An 11,339-nucleotide genomic window follows, 5' to 3' on the forward strand; every position below is an offset into this window, starting at 1 on the left:
TTTGATCTGGTTGGTTATTTCTGAAATTTAGTTCAATTTTAGTTTTTGTTTTTTTTTATTTGATCGGCGGTTTCGGATAAATTGTGTTTAAATTTATATATTAATTTGTATAAGTATTTATTTAATTTCAAAAACAAATACGAGCGGTTCAAAATCTAGTTTTCATTATTTTTAAAATTAATATTGTTAAGATATAAAATGTTAGTTCGTATCCATTTAGTTCTAGGTTTGATTCAGTCCATTTAGAAATTTCGGACATTTGTGGACATCGATTCAGTTTGGTTCTTTGGTTGGGATGGGTTTGGGTTAAAATGTCCATTCACCAAGCCGAAGAACTTGCACAGTTGCAATACACCATTGATAGACATCGAATTCAAAAATAAACGCACTTCAAGAACAGCAACAGTCCGATTGAATTACAAAGTTTGCTCAGAGAGACAAGTAAACAACCATTCTTTACCCCCTACGCCGGCGGCGACTGAGACTCCATCGGAATCCCAAGATCATTCCTCTTGAGAACAGGAAGCGCGATGAAAGATTTGGTCTTACTGATGGGTCTGCTCTTTTCAAGCCTCACAACGTCACCCACCTTGAACTCGTTCTCCGGGTCATGCGCCTGATACTTCTTCTTCATCCTCACGCGCCTCTTGTACTTCGGGTGTGGAGCCAGCCTCGTCACTTCCACCGCCACTGTCTTGTCGCTCGTTGCGCACACCACGCGTCCTTGCATCGTCTTCATGGCTCTTATCGCAGGGACTAAACCCGGTTTCTTGGTGTTCGGAAGGGAAATGGGTTTGGAGAGAGAAGAGAGTGGAGTGGAGCCATGGGTGAATGGGGAGGAGGAGAGCTTCAGAGACTGCAGAGATGAGGCTAGCGACGCCATTGATTGAGGGGGACGAAGAAGATAAGGTGAGATTTATATAATGGAAAGCAGATGTGTGATCCACTTGAATATTGGGCTGTTAATAGACTATTGGGTCTAATCATGGATCTCTATATGCAAAATATATTTATATATTGGCCCGTGACTAAGCCTCTTAAACTTCTATTGTCACATTAACTTTTGTTTTATATTCAGCTGAAACAAAATTTGTTTTTATTCATTAAAATCGTTCACTCTTGACTTCAAAAACCACTTACATATTGGTGTACATTAATTCAAATATGATATTTCTACCTTTAAATATAGAGGCAAAAAATAACTTTCATTTATATTTTCCTCTAAAATAGGACTTTATTATAGATGCATACATTAAAGCATTTTCAGTTCTATAATAGAGATCTCTATTTTATAGGAAAATATAGAAGTATACATCATCTCTCGAGTTTAATTCAGGAGCATTTCAAAAATCAAATTTCAAGTGGTGGGGAAACGGTGGTTGTGCATGTCTAGATTTTTTGGAAATACTCTTACATTAATCTAGGAGCATTTCAAAGAATAATTTGTATATCTAGATTTTTTGAGGAGAAGATCTCATGTGTGCTCCCTCGTGACTTAGGTTTCTTTTTCCTATCATATGTGAAGGTTTGAGTTTTACGGTGCCTTCTTGCCAAAAAAGGGGAGAGGCGGTGAGTTGTTGGGTGGTGGTTGTGGAGAGGAGGTCCGACAGTGTTTGAACTGATGAATCTGATGAAAAAATCTTGCAATTTTGGAGGAAAGCAGTGGGTTTTGAAAGGAGTTTCCGGCAGCATCAGTTAAATCTAATTGGTTCGGCACCTGTTAGATTCAAGTTTATTATGAGTTTTCACTTAAAACCAATTTGTGATAAATGGATTAGTTTTAACATTTTATATACTACTTAATGTCTCTTAGAATTTTCAATGTGGGATACTATATCCCTAATACCATCTTCGAGATGATGCTCTTATCGGCCAAAAATCTCGAAAATTTAGGATGTTTACTCGGTCGAGCGACTTTCGTAAGACAGTTATACCCGGTCCAGAAGGTTAAATAGAGAAGTTATATTAATTAGAGGTTAAGGATTTTTAGGATCTATGCTCTGATACCATGTTAAATTCGAGTTTACTATGAATTTCAATTTAAAACTAATTGTCGATAAGTGGATTGCTCCTAACCCTTTGTATACTACATAAAGTTTTCTTAAATTTTCGATGTGGGATACTATATCCCTAATACCCATCCTCGAGATGATTGTTCTTATCAGACAAATATTTTTTTTAACTTTAGGACATTTATACTCAGTCGAGCGAGTTTACTAAGACAGTTATACCCGATCAATAGCGTTAACTAAAGAAGTTATATTAATTAGGGGTTTAGGATTTTTAGAATCATATTCTGATACTATATTAGATTCAAGTTTAATATGGATTTCCAATTTAAAACCAATTGATGATAACTGGATTGGTTCTAAACCTGTATATATTACTTAATGTCTCTAACCATTTCTGATGTGGGATACTATATCCCTAAGAGTATCTCCAAAAAGACTCTATATTATTTGAAATTTCAAAGTGTTATTCTTCAAAAGCAAAACTTTAAATTTAACTTCAAAATTATTTGTAATTTACACTATGTTCCTTATATTTATGATAATTAATATAATCCATAAACATTTTATAAATAACTAGCACATATATAAAATATTATAGTAAATTAATTAATAAAATCTTATATTAAAATATAAAATTATAAATAGAAATACATAGCTAAATATTAAACTACAAGCAAAATACCATATTATTACATAAAATTATTTTCTTAATGTTCAATTTTCGATTACACAAAATTTGTTTGGACAATATTTTAGAAGTTTCGGAGAAAATTTACTAGATTATTAGTGTTGTTGTAATATTTAAATTTGTTTAATAATTATGTCTTCATGTATTTTCTTAAATTTTTTTTATTAAGTTTCTTTTGTAATATTTTTGTTGTCTAACTCTATTTTTAAAATATTATAAATCTTATTTTATTTTTTTTTAAATTATGTGTAAAATTTAAATTTATAAAAATAAATTTGAAATATTTAAAATATACAAAAGTTGTAAAGATTAAAACTATGAATGAGAAAATGCTTAAAAATCATAAATGTGAGGTATAATCCCCTAGACTATATTTGCGAAGTGATTTTGCCACATGTTCTCTATACAATCAATTTCACAAAACAAATATGACATAGCTACTGAAATGGATGACATGGCTTCCGGAAAAATATGACATGGATAATTTCATTTAATGTTGATTTATATTTTTGACAAACTTATTAGAATATGGTAATAATTCATATATTACATTTAATATTGATATTTCTTTTTGGTAAACTTTTTTTAAATATGGTAATAGCTCATACATCATCTATAAAATAAATATATTCATATATAACATTTCAAATTTCGAAATGTTATTATTTTTGTATAATTTACAATTTGTATTACTAAACCTTTCAAAAATTTCTACAATTTTTTAAAAAATTTAATAACTAACCGTAAAATCATTAGTTTCTTATATATCTACAAATTTTATAAATATTGTTTAGGCTAAATTTTGATAATTATACAATTTTAATTAGTTTTATGAAAATTGATTTAATATATATCAAATCTATATTAAATATTAGTAAGAAAATAGTAAAATATATAATATTTAATAAATTTATTTTTAAATATACATTAGATTTAAAAAATTTCTTACTGCACATGGTGCAGGAAAACACCTAATTAATTATAATGACCAAGATGCAAATAAAAAGATGAAACTTCAAATTTAGAGTTTTGAGTAGTAAAACTTCAAATATGAAGTTTCACTACTTAAAACTCTAAATTTGAAGTTTTGAAGTTCCTTTTTGGAGAGCAAAAAATTATATATTTGAAGGTATAGAATTTCTTTTGGAAATGCTCTAATAGCACCAAAACTCCTTTATATCCTTTTTTTTTACCTCTTTCAATCAGGTCTAGCTCAAGAATTTTACAGGCCTTATTGCAAAAGGAATTTTGGACCCCTAAAACTAAAATAAGAGAAATTCCATAGAATAATTTTTTTTTTAGTTTTTGTCACAAAAATAGTCATCAATGAAGTAAATGACCAAAATAAGTTTTATTAAATGGTGGAAATATATTTTTACCATACGGTTAACTAATCTAGACTTAGGGTTTAGAGTTAAGAGGTGTGGTTTTGGGAATAGTATTTCAAATTAATAATGGTTCAAAGTTTTAAATAAATTGGTTTTTAATCAACAAATATTATAAATATTTTTTACAAAAATTGTGACAAAAACAAATATATATATATATATATAATAATAAGTTTTGCCCTTTATGATATATTTTAACATAAAATTACATGTATATTTTAAAATCGGACTTTTAATTATTAAGAAATGGGAAGACATTAAATTCTATAACTTCAAATATGAAGTTTCACTATTTAAAAGTTAAAACTCTAAATTTGAAGTTTTAAAGTTCTTTTTTGGAGAGCAAATAATTATATATTTTAAGTTATAGAATTTCTTTTGGAAATGCTCTAATAGCACCAAAACTCTTTTATATCCTTTTTTTTTTTACCTCTTTCAATCAGGTCTAGCTCAAGAATTTTACGGGCCTTATTGTAAAAGGAATTTTGGATCCTTAAAACTAAAATAAGAGAAATTCCATAAGATAAGATTTTTTTTTAATTTTTGTCACAAAAATAGTCCTCAATGAAGAAAATGACCAAAATAAGTTTTATTAAAGGGTGAAAATGTATTTTTACCCTACGGTTAATTAATCTAGACTTAGGGTTTAGAGTTAAGAGGTGGAGTTTTGGGGATAGTGTTTCAAATTAATAATGGTTCAAAGTTTTAAATAGATTGGTTTTTAATTAACAAATATTATAAATATTTTTTACAAAAATTGTGACAAAAACAAATATATATATAAAATAAATTTTGCCCTTTATGATATATTTTAACATAAAATTACATGTATATTTTAAAATCGGACTTTTAATTATTAAGAAATGGGAAGACATTAAATTCTATAACTTCAAATATGAAGTTTCACTACTTAAAAGTTAAAACTCTATAACTGCAGATGCGGGGGAATTTGGTTATCATCAGCAGTGTCAAGATGTAAAACTTACTCACTTGTGCTTCGCGGACGACATACTGGTCTTCACCAACGGGACTTCCGAATCGCTATTGGGTATTCTGGGTGTAATGCGCCGGTTTGCATCTGTTTCTGGGTTACACATAAATGTAGCAAAGTCTTCCATCTATGTTACAGGAAGGAACATCTCTGCTCTCCTCACTACTGCGGCTTCTATGGGTATCAGTCTCGGTACCCTACCAATCCGGTACCTAGGAATGCCGTTAACAACGAAGACACTATCCAGCCATGACTATGAACCGCTTATAGAAAAGATTCGTGGGAAGATGCTGTGTTGGTCCAACAGATTTCTGTCCTTTGCAGGAAGACTACAACTGATCCAGTCGGTCATTACAAGCATGGTTAACTTCTGGAGCTCGGCTTTTATCCTACCGGCCAAGTGTTATGACACCATCGAAAGCATGTGCAGCGCGTTTCTATGGTCGGGCTCACCTACACAAACTCACAAAGCTAAGGTCAGCTGGGAGGATCTCTGTTTGCCTAAGGACGAAGGTGGTCTGGGTGTGCGGAAATTCAAGGACACGGCAAGAGCCTTTGCCCTTAAACTCATTTGGAGACTTTACACAAAACCGGCTTCCCTATGGGTAAGTTGGGTGAGACACTACTTGCTCAGGTATAATTCCTTTTGGGATGTGAGAGGAGAACAAAATGGATCTTGGATATGGAGGAAGCTCCTGAAACTAAGAGATGTGGCCTATGAGTTCGTTAGATTTGATATCGGGGATGGTAGAACTAGTTCCTTCTGGTTTGACAATTGGCTTGGAATTGGGAAATTGTTTAATATTACAGGAGCGGTGGGCACCACTTATCTGGGTATATCACGCCATGCCAAAGTCAGTGACGCAGCGAGGGGGAATACGTGGAACATTCGCGGACGTAGGAGTCGGCGGTACGGGGAGCTTTATGGCAAGATCTTAGCGGCGGCTGCTCCCTCCTCCACTAAAGGGCGCGATATTATACTATGGAAGCATGGGGTTGATGATTACAGGACCACATTTTCAGCGGCAAGAACTTGGGATCAACTAAGAGAAAGGAGAAGTAACGTGGATTGGTGTAAAGTGGTATGGTTCGCACAGGGGGTTCCTAGATTCTCCTTCATAACATGGTTGTCAATAAGGAACAGGTTATCAACGGGAGATCGCATGCGAACATGGGGTATTACTCAGGTTTGTGGCTTTTGTGGAGAGAGAAATGAAACAAGAGATCACCTGTTCTTCGCCTGCCCATACTCTTACACGATATGGGAATCTCTGGCAAGACCACTTGTTGGACGGAACATCAACCCAGATTGGGCATGGACTGTCAATCGGCTACGTACTATGGGAGGAAAAAGCCTCGACTCAATTCTCGCAAGGATGCTATTCCAAACTTCCGTGTACTACGTCTGGAAGGAAAGAAATTCAAGGCGTCACCAGCAACGAGGGATCCAGAGGGATCAATTAAGAAGACTCATAGACAAGGCAGTTCGGAACCGCATTTGCTCTTTGCGATACACTCATGGCCACAGATTGGAAGGGTTACTAAGAAGATGGTTTCAAGTTACTCTTTAGCATTCGATTTGTTTGTCGTTGGCACCTAAGACACTGAACAACTTTTAATCGTTTGTAAAAATTTCAAATGTTGATCAATAAATTTCAAATTTCATCAAAAAAAAAAAGTTAAAACTCTAAATTTGAAGTTTTAAAGTTCTTTTTTAGAGAGCAAAAAAATTATATATTTAAGTTATAGAATTTCTTTTGGAAAAGTTCTAATAGCACCAAAACTCTTTTATATCTTTTTTTTTTACCTCTTTCAATCAGGTCTAGCTCAAGAATTTTACGGGCTTTATTGCAAAAGGAATTTTGGATCCTTAAAACTAAAATAATAGAAATTCCATAAGATAGATTTTTTTTAGTTTTTGTCACAAAAATAGTCCTCAATGAAGAAAATGACAAAAATAAGCTTCAGTAAAGGGTGAAAATGTATTTTTACCCTACGGTTAACTAATGTAGATTTAGAGTTTAGAGTTAAGAGGTGGGGTTTTGGGGATAGTGTTTCAAATTAATAATGGTTCAAAGTTTTAAATAAATTGGTTTTTAATTAACAAATATTATAATTTTTTTTTACAAAAATTGTGACAAAAATAAATATATATATAAAAGAAGTTTAGCCCTTTATGATATATTTTAACATAAAATTACATGTATATTTTAAAAATCGGACTTTTAATTATTAAGAAATGGGAAGACATCAGATTGTTGCCCCCCATTTAAGCCACCCCTGCTTTAGATGAGTCTCCCCTGCATAGTCCTCTTTAGGTGTTTGGTGGCGGTGGTGGATGGGCAGCATATGGTGTCGTGCGAGGAGAGTATGGAAGATAAGATTTGGGTTTATGTTTTGATCGGACTTGGTTTCGCTTACTTTTGTTTCTGGAGGTTTCAGATGAAGAAACTCATCACAAAAATGGACTAGAAGATCACTCATGTTTTGTTTCGAATTTTCAACTCACTTTTTTTTATTTTGTTTGGTAATAGGAGACCCCTAATACAAATCATCCTGTATTGACATTTGGTTGGAATATGAAATGGAAGCTATTTGATTGTCACATTGTGTAGAGTAGCTTGGTTTTGAACTAAAGCATGGGAATGTAAGAAAAGAGAGCTTATCGCTGCAGTACATTTGGTTCTACCACAGGTCCAAGGGCTTGTGGTTGGAGAGGTGGAGGAAATAGCTCAGCTTATAGCTCTTTCTTTTTCTTTTTTGGATTATAGTCCCCTTTACAAATAGACCTACCAATTGAAGTCCAGAAAAAATGGTCCGTATGGACAAATTCAATTGGAGATGGAAGAACCATTGAGCTTTTGTTGCTTCACCATGTAGAAGCAGCATTCAAGGACTCGAAGATCTGAGGTAGGTAAATAAAGAGTCTAGTTCAACTGAAAACCAAATACACATTCCAAGAACAAACAACAGTTCAACTGAATTACAACTCAAGTTTGGACAGAGACAAATAAACAACCATTCTACTCTTCCCCCGGCGGCGACGGCTGCTGAGACTCCATCGGAATCCCAAGATCGCTCCTCTTGAGAACAGGAAGTGCGACGAAAGACTTGGTCTTACTGATGGGCCTGCTCTTTTCAAGCCTCACAACGTCACCCACCTTGAACACGTTATCAGGGTCATGCGCCTGATACTTCTTCTTCATCCTCACGCGCCTCTTGTACTTCGGGTGTGGAGCTAGCCTCACCACTTCCACCGCTACCGTCTTGTCGTTCGTTGCGCACACCACGCGTCCTTGCATCGTCTTCATGGCTCTTATCGCCGGGACTAAACCGGGCTTCCTAGTGTTCGGAAAGGAAATGGGTTTGGAGAGAGAAGAGAGTGGAGTGGAGCCATGGGTGAATGGGGAGGAGGAGATCTTCAGAGATTGCAGAGATGAGGCTAACGACGCCATTGATTTGGGGGTGGACGATGAAGATAAGGTGAGATTTATAATGGAAAGCAGATGTGGGTGATTCACTTAAATATTGGGCTGTAAATGGACTATTGGGCCCAAACATGGATCTATGTTTCTAATATATACTTATATATTGGCCCGTGACTAAGCCTTTTCATATTCTAAAACACTATTGGACTACTCCTATAGTCGCATTATTGTTTTGATTTATAGTAGGATATCCGCACCTGGCGCGGGATAAAAATTATATATAAAAATTATATATAAAAATTATTTTATGTATTATATGTTCTTACATATTATGAAATAATAAATATATATTGAATAATTAAAAGTCAGTAACTATTACATATATAATTAAATTGGTGCGAACGTATAAATCAATTTTATTAATCCAAACAATTTTTTTAAAAAATTTGATAGGATATGTAATTAAATTTAAATGATATTAACACATATAGTATATTTTTAATATTAACGTCTATATTTTTTTTTTTAAATGATGCTTTCTACTCATATATTTTTTTGATCATTTGTATCTTTAATAGCAAAAACTTTAAATTACTGATAACACAATTTTCATTGTGGGATTAATAATTTTAGTAATTGATAATTTTTTAAAAATTTATCAATGTTAGTTCAAAAATTTTATCAAAAAAAATTATTCAAAGTAAATTTTGAAACTAAAATATTTATTTATTCAATATGGTTTATAGTTTAATTTAGAATGATATATATACATATATATTTTAAATCTTAATGATTAATTAAATTAGACTTTTACTTATATGATTTTGTAATTATTTGTATTTTGTCATAACAAAAATTTTAAACCATGGATCGCAAAATTTGAATGTGAGACTTTTAACAGTTTTAGTAATTTATAGTCATTTTTTAAAATTCAAAATATAAAATATACAGAAAAATCTAAATTTTTATAATATGGTTATTGTGTTTTTTAAAAGTTATTTTAATAGTTTTAAATTAAACAAATTTGATAGAAGATACATTTTTTTATCAGATCTTTATTATTCAAAATCATTAATTGTCATATATACTTTATCCACATTAGGCAATTCCGTAATCTTTATTTAAGGAAATAATAAATGACATTAATAATGAATTTATGGTTAGTTTAATAAAAAGTTTATTATATAATTAGATGGACCAACCTATTTCTCTAGTAATTCTAAGAATCATCATATTGATGACATGTGGCTACAAAAAGAAGTTGTAATGTTTCACAAATAATATATAGGGGATTACCGCGTTTTTCTTATTTATACTTTATTTACAAAATTTACTAACACATTTATTGTGATATATAAATTTATTTATTTGAGTATTCTTCGTACTTTCTCCTCTTTGCCGACCGAAAGCAATACCATCTCTTTCTCTTTTTCTCTTTGACATCCTTTTTGCTAAACATACAAATTGTGAAGCAAAGTAGACTTGGAATAAAAAAAATAGTTTCAGTTGTTTTAGTAAGTATTTTTAGGGTTCTTTTTCTTGCAAGTAGATATCAAATAACTAACACTACTAAAAAAAGATTCATTTAGCATCATTTAATTTATATTTTTGCATTAGTTTTAAATGATGTAAAGTAATTTTACATCACTTAAATAAATGACTCTTAAAGTGGTGATGTAAGAAATTTAAATATTTTCATCAATTACTTTATGTGATGTCAATATATATATCAATTGTAAAAACGATATTAACAATTACATCAATTTTTTCAAATGATATTAGTATTGACATCAAATAAAATAACTGATTTAGTTAATAAATTTTTAATTAATAATTTAATAAATTAATAGCGATTTATTAAAAATTATTTTAATAGTTATATTATTTATAGTTATTGTTTTAAATATTATAATCATTTGTAGAGTAGAAAACACATATAAAATAAAATATTATTCTGTAACAATTTATTAATTTTCCATTGAAAATATAACGTAGCCAAGAAGAACAAGAAAAATAAAAAAAGGAACAGAGAAGAAAAAAAAACTATAGAAAGTTAAACAAATTACTAGTCATGAGAAAAAAAAGAACATGAAGAATGCGGAGATACAAAAAAAAAATACTAGCAGTTATATTCAGATTCTTCTTCTTTCTTATCATTCTTTGTATCTTCCTCCACATTTCAAATCACTGTTGTCGTGTCCTCATATATCTCCGAATGATTCTGCTCCTAACAGGGAATGATCATTAAGCCATAAACAAAAAATATAAGAACTTGTAGTTTTCAAAAAGTTTGAGAATAGAGAAATAAAATAGAAATAATACCTCTCAAAGTTTGATCAGAGTCGTTTGATTAGCAAACTTCAGCAATCTTTAAACCCTTTCATGAAAAGAAACACAATTATCATCGTGACTCATATAATGTCTTGAAATCTGTTTCTGATCAAATAACCAAAAACAACAAATTTTAAGCTCTGAACAAAAGTTTAAGAAACTGAAACAGAGAAAAGATGAAAAAGAGACGAAGATGAAAATATTGAAGCGAAACAGTTATAGAAAATTATGATCCAGTAAAATTAAAACCACAAGAATATTATACTACTTCTCGCAATCTCTATTTTTTAGATTTCATGCATACTTTTTTAACTGATTAGTTCACGTTTTATGTGGGATTGTGGTTCCTTTTTTTTTTGGGAACTATAATAGTTCCTTTTTAGTATATAATTATACAATTATATTATATTTATTAATTATTTATACATCTAAACTAATCTTGTACTAGATAATATATATAAACAGATGCAAATTAAGATTAAAAACAATATCATTTTTATT

The 11,339-nt window shown here is 31.1% G+C and overlaps 2 protein-coding genes across 2 annotated transcripts; both read right to left on the reverse strand.

Annotated features, from left to right (window-relative positions):
• Window positions 1-300: 300 nt before the first annotated feature.
• LOC106418338 (30S ribosomal protein S17, chloroplastic) lies at window positions 301-1,098 on the reverse strand. The gene has a single exon (XM_013859024.3). It carries the CDS (start codon window positions 881-883, stop codon window positions 464-466), a length of 420 nt encoding a protein of 139 aa, XP_013714478.1. The 5' UTR covers window positions 884-1,098; the 3' UTR covers window positions 301-463.
• A 6,892-nt stretch (window positions 1,099-7,990) lies between these two features.
• Window positions 7,991-8,579, reverse strand: LOC106418337 (30S ribosomal protein S17, chloroplastic). Its single transcript, XM_013859022.3, has one exon. It carries the CDS (start codon window positions 8,532-8,534, stop codon window positions 8,103-8,105), a length of 432 nt encoding a protein of 143 aa, XP_013714476.1. The 5' UTR covers window positions 8,535-8,579; the 3' UTR covers window positions 7,991-8,102.
• Window positions 8,580-11,339: the final 2,760 nt, after the last annotated feature.

Source organism: Brassica napus, chromosome C9 (assembly GCF_020379485.1).
Source record: "Brassica napus cultivar Da-Ae chromosome C9, Da-Ae, whole genome shotgun sequence".
NCBI classification, from domain to species: domain Eukaryota; kingdom Viridiplantae; phylum Streptophyta; class Magnoliopsida; order Brassicales; family Brassicaceae; genus Brassica; species Brassica napus.